This window comes from Musa acuminata, chromosome BXJ3-1 (assembly GCF_036884655.1).
Source record: "Musa acuminata AAA Group cultivar baxijiao chromosome BXJ3-1, Cavendish_Baxijiao_AAA, whole genome shotgun sequence".
NCBI classification, from domain to species: domain Eukaryota; kingdom Viridiplantae; phylum Streptophyta; class Magnoliopsida; order Zingiberales; family Musaceae; genus Musa; species Musa acuminata.
In genome coordinates, this window is record NC_088349.1 from 7,978,609 (window position 1) to 7,994,446 (window position 15,838).

Below are 15,838 nucleotides of genomic sequence, written 5' to 3' on the forward strand. Positions count from 1 at the left end.
TCTCTGTGGGCGCAGGAAAGCCGCCGAGGTGGGGGAAGGAAGCGGCAAAAGTTGCGTCATGTAATAGGCGGGCCACGCTCTCCATCCTCTCCGCTGTAGCGCTCTCTTGTCAAGACTATTTTATTGCCCCTCAGTTCCACTGTCTTTTCTCTCTCTCTCTCTCTCGCGACGAAGAGACGGGTGCATGCATGCTTGTTTGCTTGCATTGGGTGGCTGGGGAACACAGAGGACTGAGAGATCGATCATCGCAGCAGGGAAAGCAGGCGTGCAGAGCTGATGGGTTCTCTGCACCCGTGTCTGGGATCTGCTGAGTCGACTCGGTTTACCATGGCGACGGTGGATGAAGCCGATGATTGCCCCGTCGGCGACATGTCGTCTCCCGCCGTTCCACTCTGTCGCCGAACGCTTGCGATCGATAGATAGGATCAGGCGGAGGGGTGGGGTGGGGTTCGCCTGTGTCGCGGTCCAGACAGGAAACGGTTTTCCTGGCGCCCGAGATTCGGATTGACGTCACGGCTGTCTTCCTGATGAAAGGCTTGGCGTCGGATGAACGTGTTCCCTGTGTCGGCCGAGACATGTGAGCTCCACCGCGGCCTACGTACTCCACATGCAATCTAACCATGTAGGCCTGTCGGGTGATTATATCATCAACAGGTGTCATATATATATATATATATATATATATATATATATATATATATATATATATATATATATATATATATGGTTTTAGCAAGAAAAAAACGAAAGAAAAGAAAAAAATATTCTCAAATTCGAGAAAATGTGCACATGACAGTGGTTGTGCTGTCACGTGACCATTGTCCAGACGACAAGTGAGGTCATTCGGGCAATAGTCAAAGTGTGTCCATTTTGATTGTCAAATATAGCGTAATACTCATCGAAAAGTCAAGAGCGATACAATATCGTAATTCTCATAATTTTTCTATGAAAATCGTAAGACATAAATCTTTACAAAAACTCAAAATTCATATTAATATTCAGTATAACTTAATCGGTTATCACGTAGAATATCAATAAATAACATGTACAACATATCCTACTTTCAAATACATACAAAGTTCAACAGATAACAATCGAACAAACATTGTGTTTCAACCATATGGAGTGTTTTACAAAGTGATGTTTGTGTAATTCAAATTGTATTCCAACAATTTCGATGAGGTGACGATGATAGTTTATTCGTGCGTTTGTTTGTTCACTAACTCGATTTTTTAAATTTTTAAAAAATTATATAAGATTCAAAGATGAGGATCTTTTGAGTCGTAAAATTCTCGATTATATAAAATTAACTAAATCTGTGACATATGGTATCGCTAGACATGTTTTTCACTAAAATTTATTTGTAGCTAGAAATATAGTTTCATCACTACATGTATAAATATCGTTAAATTAAAAAGAGCTAAAAAAATAGTTTCATCGCTAAATCTATATATATTGTTAAATTAAAAAGAACGTAAATGATTCCTCAAATAGTACTTTGATTGATACCCTAAAATTAGGATTAAAATGTAAAAATTAGGAAAAACCAAGTTGAATTCATATAAACTAATTTACAAAAAATATCATGTCCCTTCTATTGAGCTAAAAATCACAAATGGGTCGATTTAGGTTAAGGAAAGAGTTGATGGTAGCATGAGGAAAGGTTTGGGCCGAGACATCTCTCTTTGTCCCGGGCTGGTGCAAAATTGAACCCAATTAGATTCCACCAATTTCTTAATTATATGTTATAATTAAATGTGCTTTTAGTTTAACAATAATATAACTTAGTTGATGATGAAAATATAGAAACATTTCTCGATTCTACTATTAATGAAATATCTTAATTTAACTAATTTGTGAAAGTTTTTTATTTTTTGTTTAAAAAATTTAGATCATTTTCTTGATTTGTGTGTGTCATCCTTACACCATATCATATCGATCTTGCTAATTTTCTCTTTATTATTTTAATTTTATTTATTATCTTCAAAATGTCAAAAAAAATTTATTGGAGATTCCAAAATTTCTACAACTACTCCACACTAGAAATTGTTAAGAGTTTGAGAGGTCAATAACGATTAATTATAATTTTTTTGCCTGAAACCAACCTTATTCTTTTTGTATCTTCATTTGTATTTTATTCCTTTTTCCTTATATGAATCTTGATAAGAAATTTATCATAGTTAACATGTAATTAATTGTCACGTAAGATTCACGTTACCCTTCATACACTCATGTACAAAAATGGTATACTTCCTTTATTTTTATTATGATAAAAAAGATAAACATAAATTTCCTTAAGGAAGATAATCATAAACTTCTTTTTTTCCTTTTATGTCGAAAGAAGACAATTACAAACTATGTTTCAATCTTCCAAAAATATAAAAGTGTATCCTAAATAAGAAGAAAAACACTCGTTTTCATTAATCTGAGTATCGAAGGGATTTAGTTGAGAAATCCTCCAACTTTGATATTCATGCAGGTGCACTTCAAATAATATAATAATTTAACCTTGAGAGTTATCTCAAATCCATCTCGGATCCATCTTAGAACCATCTTGGATTCATCTCGGAGATCAGTCATGTTTTCCTATAACAAATCTGATGCTATGAGATCTATTTTCTGCTGACAATAAGGATCAAACCAGGGTTTGATGTTAACTAAAAATAAGAAAACCAAGAGTCTTATAGCAACTCAACCAATATCACCCTACATAAAAACATGCAATTTAGATAAGGTCTTACATTATGTCACATACATAAAGAACATACATAAAGATGATGACGAGTTCCATACATATTTGCGTAACATGAGGAAGACAACATCTGCAAGACACTGCAGGGATAACTACTGACTGTGATAGCAGAAACATCACTTCTTCTTCTTCTAGCTTGACTTGCTAAGCCTGCATGCAAACCTAAGCGAGGCGCAGATCGTAAGACCCGTAGGCAATCCCTTGCAGGTTTGGCTGGTTGGGCTGGACGCGGATAGCGTACATGTGAGACCCGCCGCCGGTGAGCACAAGCGTGCCGTCGTGGTTGCCGGGGTCGTCGTCGGCGAATCCACAAGCAGCCTGCTCGTCTTTCATCATCTCCTGTGTCCACCACACCATTCACATCCGTCAACGGATTCATCCGTCGCCGAAACCAAGCAAGGAAGACGAAGGAGAGGATGGCCACTCACCACTTCTTGCAGAAGGTTCCTGTGTGCTTCGTGGGCGCTCTTCAGCTGCATCCGAATCCAATGTTTGTGTTGCACATGCATTTATCATTCACACGTTACGACTCAGTCGCTGGAATCGAATGCTCGATGGCATGCAAACATAGTGTTCTTCCGATAGAAATATGCTAGTGAGTGATTCGATGTGCTTTATTTAGTGTACGCATGTATAATGTAACCTTGTGCAAATTTCTTGTACATTTATCTTCTTTATATATATATATATATATATATCTATGTAAGTTCTTATGAATAATGGATAAGAAAGCAATCACATAAAACCATATGGTTCTTTACACACCTTCTTCTTGTAGGTGTCTGTCTGAGTTGCGATCAAGTGATACTGCCATCCAATTCGAAGCCAAGATTAGATTCCTGTTTTTCGAAGACAAGATTTGCAAAAAGAAGCTAGCATTTCACAAGATTTATTAGCTAAGATAGTTGACACCTTCACAAATTTTTGGTCAGGATTTAAGTTGATTATTTCTAAAGATGTTGATGTTCTTATCTGCCTTCATCAAATGTTACTTGTCTTATTCGAAACATTTTACTCAGGTAATGAATCTAAAAGAACAGCAGATGGCAACAATGATCGGCATGTAGAATGAGGACAGCCTTGTCGATCACCCTTAATCTTTATGATCGAAAGGAGAAAACCCTAACAAGTGCAAGAGAGGTCGCATACCTTTCTATCACGCACAACTTTCAAAGCTTCATCCAGATTTTGCTCAAGACCGCGCAGTTCCTTCATGTCCAGTCCATCCAAGCCTTCGCCCATCCTTTGCCTTCCGATCATACAAAAGCATCAATACCCTTAACCGCAGAAGCCAACATATAGACTCTCCTCTGTCAAAAACCCTAACCTTATGTCTCTGCGGAGGTTCCTGTTGATCTCCTTCAGATGGCTGAGATGATTTTGCATTTTCTACGAACGGAAGAAGTAGTCGTCAAAGGCGTGGCCAAGACAGATTTAAGAGGAAGGAAGCTTTGAGAGAAAGGATCGAGATTTCCTGCCTCATACTGCGTACTCCACAGGTTGATCCCGGTAACTTGCTGGTAGCGATCGTACATCTTCTTGGTACTGTGTCATCAACAACGCCGCCACTGTGTCATAAAGGGAGAAGAAACGGAAGGGGTTGCATGCTCTACTACCAAGGGTTGGAGGCGTACTCGGCGGTCGGGCTGCAGTACTCGGAGAACTTGCCGGTGCTGGAGAACATGATGATGGACACTTCTGCGTCGCACAGCACGGTCAGCTCCTTGGCCTTTTTCATGATCCCCGTTCTCCTCTTTGAATACGTCACTTGCCTGTTGGTTGGGTTCTCGATCTTCTTGATCTCTATCTTCCCCCTCCCCATCTCTCTTCCGAGCTCCCTCCTCTCTTTCTCTCTCTCTCTCTCTCTCTGTGTCTCTCGCTATCACGGTAGCACTTGTTCTATCTCCTCTTCCTTCCTTCCTCTCTGCCTTTAACCACGAAGACGGGAGGAGAAAGAGCTCAAGAGGGGGAGACTGTAAAGCTGTTGCGGGTGAATGTTGTGGTGCAAGAGGAAAGCGAGAGTGCTGTTGCCATTTGCGAGAGGGAGTGAAAAGATGGAGTTGCTGTGTGTGGGTTGGTCTTTCCCAAACAGTGAAAGGTTTGTAGGTGTCCATTCAATTGCGATTGCTCCACAGGTAAAGGATCAGTCACCTTTCGCATGTCACCGCTTCTGCTTGCCTCCGACATGTATCTGCTGTGTTCTTGTATGTATGTATGTATGTATTTGATCCTAAGAACAAGGGAATGAGCCACGACTTAGAAGCTACTGGCGATCACCGGTTGTCATCCACCAAATCTTGCGCAAGGAAGCTAATTACTTGGCTGCTGGCACTCGTGATGGAGACAGGACGGTGTGGCCCGCCTCATGGCGCAGATCAGGAACCCATGCTTCGCAGCTCGCTCCCTTTCTCTTTCTTTTCCTGATCGGAGACAAGAGTTCCAACCCTTGGAAAAGTCAGAGAAAGCAGCGTTAAATCTGTGCCGAGGAGACGGGCAAAAGGCCCGGAGGCCGAAGTGGGGTTCTGCCTCCCCATGCTTGGTGTGACGATGTTGGCACACGCAACGCCGTCCGCTGCTGAGAGATCTCGAGCACCACAGACTAAGTGGCTCGAAAGATGGCTGTGACTCTTACCTATTTCCGCTCTTTGGAATCCTCAGCTATCATTCATGACCAAAGACATAATACAAAGATCACCAGAAAAAGTCAAACGTAAAAAGGATGTAGAACAGCGCATGCTTCGAAATCCACCGATCTTGGTGCTTATAAATGTTGGCTTGGTCCATCTGATCCAAGCAGCAGCTGCCTGCATCAACTCTGTATTAAATGGGCTCTCCAGTTCTGCCTATGAAATGAAGAGGTGACAGCAGCAGTAGTGCAGGGAAGTTCGTATGTCACGACTTGGATTTCCCATCGTCGATGCAATAACATGTGTGACCAGCTTACCTCGCTCTCATAGCAACCTTTGCAGACAGTAGAAGTATATATATGTGAGATCATTAGCGTTGTGAATCTGCAGGGAAGACTATACATGAATTGTCGAATATGTACAAGATTCTGAGAAAACCAGTACTCTTTTCGTTCTTGTGCTTCACTTTCCGTCACGAACCCAACTGTGGCTATCGACAACTCAAGAACAACAACACAGAGGAAAACTAGTAAATATCAACTGGATAAAAGACCTTGTTTGATTTGTATCAAACTATTACATAAGCCGTGGGTATTCATAAGCTGCAACCACGAGCCACATCATGCTCGAGACCACGAAAGCTTCCATCCATGCCGCGTGCGGAGAATTGGGAAACATCACCGGCAGCAACATGGCGACCATCCCAACCATCCACAGCACGTACGTCCCGAAGAGGCACGAGACGACCTCCGACGATGCCGCCTTGCCGGCGTCGATGATGCTGAATGAGGACGACGCCATGATCAGGAAACCGAGCCAGCCGAGAAGCCTGCGGCCTCCGTCGGGGTAGAGACGTGGCCGTAGATGAACACCGAATGGCGCAGCTTCGTCCATCAACCCCTCCCTGAGCCCGCTACACCACAGAGGAGGAAGTCTTGGAGATAGAGACGATGATCCAGGCATGCAGATTTGTGCGACGTATACACGGATCCGACAAGGGTATATATGGCAGCACGGCACCGAACGGGAAACTTGCATGAAGCTTCCTTTCCGACCAAGGAAACCACTTATTCTAAGGTCTCTGTCAACGATATATACAACCTTAGTAATTCATCCAACGTTCTTGCGGCGTCACCGTAAATTACCAAGAAAGAGAGCCGAAAGCTTGTTCACATCACACACACACACACACACACAATTATATATATATATATATATATATATATATATATATATATATATATATATATATATATATATAATTGTCTCGCCAGATTATTTAAGATATTAAAAATTAATTTTCAAAACGTATAGGGAGATTGATTTTGTATTTATTTTCAGTGTTACATCGGATATTATTCATTCTTTTAGCTATTTACAAGAACAAACCTATTACCACAGTATAATCTATATATAAGAGTAGGCATAATATTATTATTTGCATATTTATTTATATGTTGTGACCCAAAAGAAGGCAAAGGTGATGGTAATAGGTTTGCATCAAGCATGATTTGTGCTTGACTTGGTCCAACTGAACCTACCTAATCCTCGGATTCAGATTGTTTTATTACGGCATGGACTTCGACTCATCCTGTTTTCAGCCGATTCCACCAATCCAATCGCATCATTGAGTTTAGTTGATCGCTTTCTATAATAACTCGATTCGAGTTAGAATCGATAAAATTTTAGCATCCATTATAAACTCAATTAACCTTTTGTATTTGTCTTTTGGGATATAAAGTGTGTTCGAGAACATATTTAAAATATATATTAAGAGACCGATACATATTTTAGATTTGACAATGTTTATTTCGAATAGGAATTGATATTTGATAAATCTTTATCAAATGATACCATATTGCAAATGCTCAAATACTAATATTCCCTTAGCATAACAACATTTCAATTTTTTTGAAATGATAATGAAACTTCTTAAAAATTTTAAAGTATCTTATGGCATCCTATAATCATAAAATTGTCATTGTATAATCAAAACTCTAATCCTCATTTCCTCTCAAAACTCTTTCTCTAACGAGTCTAATCTCAATAATAAAACCAACTTTAGTATCTAATGAGCGATGTATTTTTGATATAATAACATTATTTAATAAAATACAAACATAATTTATATCTTCTATAAAGTTAAATTTTATTTTATTTATTTTTCAAATTATTTTACATTCATTTATATTATTATTTTTAGTTATTTTATATATGATCCATACACATATTTATTTTTATTTAAAATAAAAATATTTATTTTTGAATAATTATTAAAAAGGTTAGAATAATACATTTGTTACATAACATTTAATAAACTTTTAAAATATAATTTTATCAAATAACACTTACATCAATACATATTTCCTATGTTAGGAACGAGTTGGCACTAACAAACAGGGGGGTGAATGAGTGCAGCGAATAAAAACATCGGTTTTGTAAAATCTTCGTTTGTCGAAAACTGATATCGGAAAGTGTTTAACTTTAAAGCGTTTGGAAGAATGTAATGAACAAATAAAGTAAGTAAATCAGTTTGCAAGAATTAAAAGCAGAACAAGAATGCAAACCGATTTATAGTGGTTCGGTCGTCGTGACTTACATCCACTCTACTGATTCCTCTTCCGTCAAGGTCACCGACATTCATTGACGATCTTCTTTCAACGGGTGAAGATCAACTACCCTTTTACAATCCTCTTCTCATTTTCACAAGTTTAGGAAACAACCTTTATACCCCCTTCACTTATCTCTAAAACTCTAACACTTAGAGCTTTTAGAGGAGTTCGCACAAGATTACAGTAGCGTTTTCTTTCTTTTTCACTCTCTATTCTTGTGTGAGTTAACCAGGGATGAGAGGGGTATTTATAGGCCTTAATTTGATTCAAACTTAGAGCCTAAAAATATCTCATCCTGGGTTTTCCGGGTATAGGCGGTACTATCGCTTGCAACATTGACACTGGGCGGTACCACTGTCTGATAGTCTCTCAGAGATTGTGTTTGGGCAGTACCACCGCCTAACATAATCTCGGAGACTATGCTACAACGGTGCCACATGTTGGGTCACTATTTGGGTCTTTTCACTTGGGCCCAATTGACCCCTAATTGAGTTGGTCTAATTACATTCTAAACCAACTCAATTAAACTCTAAACTATCTAGACATAATCAATTACAATCGAATTCTTTGTTGTTCGGCATGTCATTGGTTCTTCCGACGTTTCGTCCGATCTTTCGACGCATCGTTATCTCCTTCGGCGTATTGCGCAATCAGCATGTTGTTTTCTCGCAACATCTGATCTCCTTGGCGCAATGTCCAATCTTCTTGGCCCGATGCCCGAATTCATGGACCGAAGCCTTATGCTGACACGTTGACTAATCCTCCGACTCGACGTCCAATCTTCTGACATGTTTGCTCTAACCCAACGTCTGATTCCTCCTGCTTTTATTGATTTGCCTTTCTGATTGAAGCTAATCCTACGTCACTCAAATGCACATTAGATAAATACTATCAATTGGTTTCATCATCAAAATCTGAGATTCAATAATCTCCCCCTTTTTTACGATGACAACCAATTGACGACGGAGTTTAAATAAACTCCTGGAATTTAAACAAACTCCCCCTATCAATATGCCATATTGATAGAAACTTTGAAATCATAGTATTTCGACATTGCATGCAACATGAGTATTGAAATAACCAATTGAAATAATCAATTTATCACATCATTGCATGCATCGTAAAATCATGTATATTCAAAATATTCAATACATCATTCGATGCATGATCATCAATATAACTTCTCCCCCTTTATCATCAATAAAAAGGAGAAGTATAACTTGTAAGTGTTTAGACATAATTTTAAATTATTAAATTATAAATATAATCTTAATTTTTATCATCATGCAAGCAAGTAATTTTCTTTCTTCTCTTTTGAGAAGTGTAATTTTTGCTTCCTTAACAAAGTGCAAGCTAGCAAAATTATATATCATTTTACATGTAAGCTAGCAAAAATTTTGAGTTTTGCAAGTTTGTAAATTATCCTAGATGTGCAAGTTAACATGTTTTGCTTTTTGAGATGTGCAAGATAGCACTTCTTGGCGATGTTCAAGATAGCAAGTACTACATCATGCAAGCTAGTGGATTTATATCATTTTAAAGTATGCAAGCTAGTAATTTTACATATATGAAAGTTAGCAAAATTTTACATCTTTTGAGATGTGCAAGATAGACTATTTTTGTATCTTCTTGAAATGTGTAACGTAGCAAACATTGCTTCTCTTAAGAATTGCAATATAGCACTTCTTGCTTCTCTTTTGTAATTATTTCTCCCCGTTTATCATTGGCAAAAAGAGAAGAATAACAATACAATAATGCAATTCATTTCCCTTTACTATAATCTTCAAATCATAACAAGGATAAATAACAAAGATGAAAAATCAAGTCATGAATGTTAAAAAAAAATTTCATCATGAATATTTCATCCATACATCATTATCATAAGTTGAAGTATTGCATACATCCTCATTCATAATTACATCAATATTCCAAGTATTATTTCAATCTTAAAAAATGATAGATCAAGTCTAAAATTCGAGAAATCAATATCATGATATGAAAAATGTATAAGAAGAATTTATGTATTTAAGAGCTCTAACATATCTAAGTTTATCATTCAAGCTAGCAAATTTGGTTCTCTTAAGATGCTAACTATTTTTTTTCCCGTTTTATCATTGTAAACAAGAAAGAAGAAGAGAAGAACATAATGGTGTAAATGTTTAACTCATCACAAAAATACAAAGGTATCATATGAAAATCATGATATGAAAAATATTAATATCAAATCATGAATGCCATAAGACATTATTTATTTCAACAAATCTCTCCCTTTTTTTTATAAATGACAAAAAGAAACATAGGAGATTAAATGATATAATATCTTGATTCATGTATAAGAAATATCAAGTTATAAATCTCAAAAAATTAAAATAAAGCTCATTCAAATTCAAATTATCAAATCATCAAAATTACTTTCAAGAGATTCAAAATAATATAAACAACTTTATCAATCTCTTAGTGAAAAAAAAATCGATAAGATAGAGAAAAAGAAATTTTCAAGAAAAATATTTTTCTTTTTTTAATTGTTTCAATTCATGTGATTAATTTAATAGAAGCATGCCTTTTTCATTTATGCCAAATAAAAATATGCATCAACGTTTAAAAGCAAAAAAAAAATTTCATTACAGTAAAGATCGATAATCCATAAATCATAAAAATCATCATGCATAATTTTAAAATATAAAACCATTAAACATGATTTCAAATCATCATTATGTATCATTAAATCATCAAGTACGATTTCATTAATTATAAAATATTTTTAAATAAAATAAAAAAATAATATGAAAATCATTAAGATACACATTAATGCTTATTAAAAACATACATAGGATTTATCTTAAGCATTAGATTTAAGTCTAATATTTTATTCCTTTATCATAAAGCATATAATTTTCATGATCATTTTCTAAACTAATTTAAGAACAACCCATGAAATGCATCATGTAATTTCGAAATAAAGCAAAGGAGTTTTGATTATCTCATCGTCGATAGTCATTAAGGCGTAGTTTGTCACTTTTTGCTCAAGGCATAAAATAGAGCATTTATAGCTCTAGCATTCAAAGAAAATGTTTGTCACTTTCGAAAACTGTTTTCAATAATATTCCATAAATTTAAATCCATAGAAAGCAATAAAACTCTCATTTGAGTTTTTCAATAAGTGTAGTCCGTCTCATTGAACATGGGAGGACGAACGATGGAAAAGCCCTCTTGAAAGCCGAAAAGAGTTATTTCTCTTGGGTGTTAAATCAAATGAGAAAAATCATGACTCTAATACCAACTGTTAGGAACGAGTCGGCACCAAGAGTGGTGGGTGGGTGAATTAGTGCAGCGGATAAAAACATCAGTTTTATAAAATCTTTGTTCATCGAAAATCGATCTCGGAAAGTGTTTAACTTTAAAGCGTTTGCAAGAATATAATGAGCAAATAAAGTGAGTAAATCAGTTTGCAATATGAGAATTAAAAGCAGAACAAGAATGCAAATCGATTTATAGTGGTTCGGTCGTCATGACCTACATCCACTCCATCGATTCCTCTTCCGTCGAGGCTACTAGCATCCACTGACGATCTTCTTTCAATGGGCGAAGATCAAGTACCCTTTTATAATCCTCTTCTCCTTTTCACAAGTTTAGGAGACAACCTTTACACCCCCTTCAATCCTCTCTAAATCTATACTAACACTTAGAGCTTTTAAAGGAGTTCACACACAAGATTACAACATCATTTCTTTCTTTTTCACTCTCTATTCTTGTGTGAGTTAACCAGGGATGAGAGAGGTATTTATAGGCCTCAAGTTGATTCAAACTTGGAGCCTAAAAATATCTCATCCTGGGTTTCCCGAGTACGAGTGGTATCACCGCCTGCAGCACTAACACTGGGTGGTACCATCGCTTAGACTAACGGTACCACCGCCTGACAATCTCTCGGAGATTGTGTTTGGGCGATAGCACTACCTGACACAATCTCGAAGATTGTGCCATAACGGTGCCACATGTTGGGTCACTGTTTGGACCTTTTCACTTGGCCCAACACAACCCAAACTTGGGCCTAGTTGGCTCCTAATTAAGTTGGTCTAATTACATTCTAAACTGACTCAATTAAACTCTAAACTAACTCGATTTAGTCATAATCGATTACAAGCGAATCCTTTATTGTCCGGCTTATCATTGGTTCTTCCGACGCTTCGTCCGATCCTCCGACGCTTCGTCCGATCCTCCGATGCATCGTCCGATCTTTCGATGCATCGTCATTTCCTTCGACTTATTGTTCAATTAGCATGTTGTCTTCTCACAACATATGATCTTCTTGGCGCAATGTCCAATCTTCTTAGCCCAATGCCCGAATTCACAGACCGAAACCTTCTACTGACACGTCGACCGATCCTCCGGCTCGACGTCCAATCTTCTGACATGTTTGCTTCGGCCCAACGTCTGATCCCTTCAGCTTTAATCGATTTGTCTATTCTGATCGAAGCTAGTCCTGCATCAGTCAAACGCACATTAGATGAATACTATCAATTGATTTCATCATCAAAATCCGAGATTCAACGCATTCCACAATTACACAATTACTCAAATATTTTTGTTCAAATACATATAAAAAATATAAATATATTCTCAAATACACTCGTATATACTTTATAAATTATATATTATTTAAAATATAATTATAACTATATATATATATATGTGTGTGTGTGCGTGTGCGCGCGCGCCTGTGACAAAGATAGGATTCGAATGTAACTAAGTTAGTTGATAAGTTGTTTAAATATTATGAGAAAAAAAAACTATGGTAGGCCCAAGCAATACATGTTATACTTGTCCTCTCATAAGAGATTTAAATATTCTTTATGATTTTATTTGATTTAATAATGCGAGAGACGATGGTGGCAAATTGCAGATCGGATCAGGCAAGATTCGGGTTTAATATGGGTTGGGTAACAAATTAGTCGAACCCTACCCGAATCAGAGTCGGATTTAGATTTCTCCATCCTAGTTGAACTCAAATCCGACAACCCGATCGAACCAGTCGAGCCGTTGCGGTAAATAATGGAAACCACGTGCATCAACGGTGGTGACGCAGTCAAGATGGAATGATCATCATGATTCGCGATGCTCAAAGCACAGACTCACCTGGCGTGGGCCCTGTACCCGGTTCACCCAACAGGAAAGGAAGGCCGATTGCCGACCTCGAAGAGGGAAAGGCGTGCGGACTTCCGGGCCGCCTCGGATGCGCGCCGCCGTCTGTGCCCAAATCGCCCCCCGGCTCGTCCTCTTCCGCCCCTCTCCTCCTCGTCTTCGCTTCCCACTTCGCCAACATCGTCCTCCGCGGTTTCCGATCGTTTCTCCTTTTCCTCCTCCTCCTCCTCGTTCTTGTTCCACCATGGAATCTGCTAGGGTTGACAACGATGGCGATAAGGCGGAGAAGATGGAAGAGAAACCTAAGCCAGAGGCGGAACCCTCGCCTCCCGAGAAGCCGCTGCCCGGCGATTGCTGCGGGAGCGGATGCGTCCGATGCGTCTGGGATATCTATTACGAGGAGCTGGAGGCCTACAACCAGATGCTCGCCTCCCGATCCAAAGGTTCCCAATCCTAGTACCTCAACCTCTCTATTCCAGTGTCTCATCTCCATATTTAAGCTTGATTGATCCTGCCTTGTTCATGTTCTGTTGTCGAGACACCTGTGGAAGTTATTCTTTCCAACAATCTTGATTGATCTGTAATTGATATCGTCGATCGATCGAAGTAGTAGTATGTCGATCCTAATGACGTCGGTGGATGTTTCGATTGTGGTAACAATCGAGCGCTTCTTTTTTCCTCTGGAATCTCGTACATGATTGCTATCGATCTCCTACTCCATTCTGTCGCAACCATGGTTGGGTGATTCTACTTGGCAAAATTGATTCGACCTATCACGAAGAAAAGATTTATCGAGTGTTTCTATTCAATTCAATCCTAACAGACAAAAGCACAAACACCTATCATGCAAGTCGAGGCGTCAATCCAACTCGACGGCCAACACAGCACCAACCACAGCTGACCAAAGCCAAAGCGTCGACGATCGGCGCCCTCTCCCCGTCACCCTTGCCGAGCAGCGAGGCGAGGTTAGCGCAGCGTCGCAATCGTTCCTTGTCAGAGAGAACGCGATGTATTTGGTCTCAGCGCTATCTGACGCCTCATAGACATTTCTGGTCGACCTCCTCGGTGCTGTTGTCGGTTCTGAGAGGGATGTGGTGTCCCTCCTGAAACGGAGGGAGTAGGCTTCAAGTCGAACACCCATTTGCATAACGCTCCCTGTTACTGATGCCAACAACATCACTCCGCTTCTGCTTCTGCGAATTCCTCCGATCAATATCTTGTGTTCCCTTCCCTGTTTGTTAGTCATCCCTCCTCGCTCATAACTGTCGTAGGCCGCTCGCACCACGAAATCGTTGCCAAACGTATGCTGGAATGAACCGATCGATCGAGGTGGTAGCGAACCACATTGCGATTAGGCCCGCCCTTTTGGCACGATCGAGAACCACCACAAATCACGTCGATGAAATGGACCGGATTGGCTCGCTCGGTATTCGCGGAACATGGTGGGCACACCGGTGAGGTGTTGCTGTCATCGAACGAGTTCAATGTGCCAAACCATCATCTAATGGCATTCGAAATGTCCAAAAACGCCCAGAAATCTAGCATGATCTATTTCCGACTCAAATTGTCGTAATCAGAATATAATTTCATGACAGAAAAGGAAGAAATTTTACTAACCATTAATTCAAGTAAAATGTGGTTTAAGGACTCGGAAATGAACCGAGTCAGTCGTACTGAGGCATCAAGAACATATCAGCTTCAGCCTTTTGTCTTGTAGCCATGGCCAGGATTAGGCGCATCGGCAGATGTGTGAGCGATGTGGTCTCCCGGACTGAAAGGAGCGTTTGGATCTTTGATGCCTTCTGTGGTCATAAAATAGGTTGCAATGTGCCACACGAGTTCCATTGCAACTGTGAACATTGATCTTTTGCAGTGGGGGAGCAACGTGAAACATTCAACTATGACCATGCTGAATGAAATTGGCTCATGCGAAATTAAAATGAGCAAGAAATATTCTTCGACTTGATCACCAAATCATGTCATCGTTAAACCAGTCTTAATGGCTAGAGAGAGAGAGAGAGAGAGAGAGGGAAGGATTCTCTTGGAATTAACACTTTCCAAACCCAGCACAAACACCCACCCGGAGTCAGGGACTCGTTCAAGCCCTGAAGCAAAGGTGAAAGTGGTGGTGGTAATTGACGGTGGCGGCAACCTGGTTGCAGTCGCGGTCGATGATGCTCTGGATGCGGCGGAAGTACTTGACGTGGCAGGGGATGGTGATCGCCCCCTGGTGGTCGAAGCCGTACTCCTCCTCGGCCTCCTTGAGTAGCCGCACGAAGAGCGGGTGGCTCAGGTACTCCACCGGCACCACGAACCGCTGCGGCTGCTCCCCCTCCCCGCCCACCCTAATCCCCATCCACCCCTTCCGGATCCCCTCCTCCTCCTCCCCCCTCCGCCTCCCGTGCCCCGCCATGATCTTATGCGGCAAGTGCAGGTGCATCCCCACCCACGTATATCCAGAGAGAGAGAAAGAGCAACAGAGAGCGAGGAGCAAAGCCGAACCCAAATCCAAACCGGATCGATCCGAACAAGGGAAGATTAAGAGACGAGGAGTCGCGCACTCAGCCGTATGCTCGCCATTTCGAAGAAGGATAACGCAAACCACAACCACAGAGAAGAAGAGAAAGGGCGGTGGGTCGTATTAATAGCTCATATGAAACGAGACGAACGCAATCTCGCCTTATATCGTTTTTACGCATCTATCCTTT

General features: G+C 39.7%; 3 protein-coding genes across 3 annotated transcripts; 1 reads left to right on the forward strand and 2 right to left on the reverse strand.

The window, feature by feature from the left end:
* Positions 1-2,701: 2,701 nt before the first annotated feature.
* On the reverse strand, positions 2,702-4,726 carry LOC103994199 (MADS-box transcription factor 16-like). Its single transcript, XM_009414531.3, has 7 exons — positions 4,387-4,726; positions 4,231-4,297; positions 4,080-4,141; positions 3,902-4,001; positions 3,518-3,559; positions 3,181-3,225; positions 2,702-3,091 (listed from the first exon to the last, which is right to left on the reverse strand). The coding sequence occupies exons 1-7, from the start codon at positions 4,572-4,574 to the stop codon at positions 2,915-2,917; spliced, it is 681 nt and encodes a 226-aa protein (XP_009412806.1). The 5' UTR covers positions 4,575-4,726; the 3' UTR covers positions 2,702-2,914.
* An 8,495-nt stretch (positions 4,727-13,221) lies between these two features.
* Positions 13,222-13,587, forward strand: LOC135628385 (uncharacterized). The gene has a single exon (XM_065135009.1). It carries the CDS (start codon positions 13,222-13,224, stop codon positions 13,585-13,587), a length of 366 nt encoding a protein of 121 aa, XP_064991081.1.
* A 1,641-nt stretch (positions 13,588-15,228) lies between these two features.
* LOC103994179 (auxin-responsive protein SAUR32-like) lies at positions 15,229-15,543 on the reverse strand. The gene has a single exon (XM_009414508.3). It carries the CDS (start codon positions 15,541-15,543, stop codon positions 15,229-15,231), a length of 315 nt encoding a protein of 104 aa, XP_009412783.3.
* Positions 15,544-15,838: the final 295 nt, after the last annotated feature.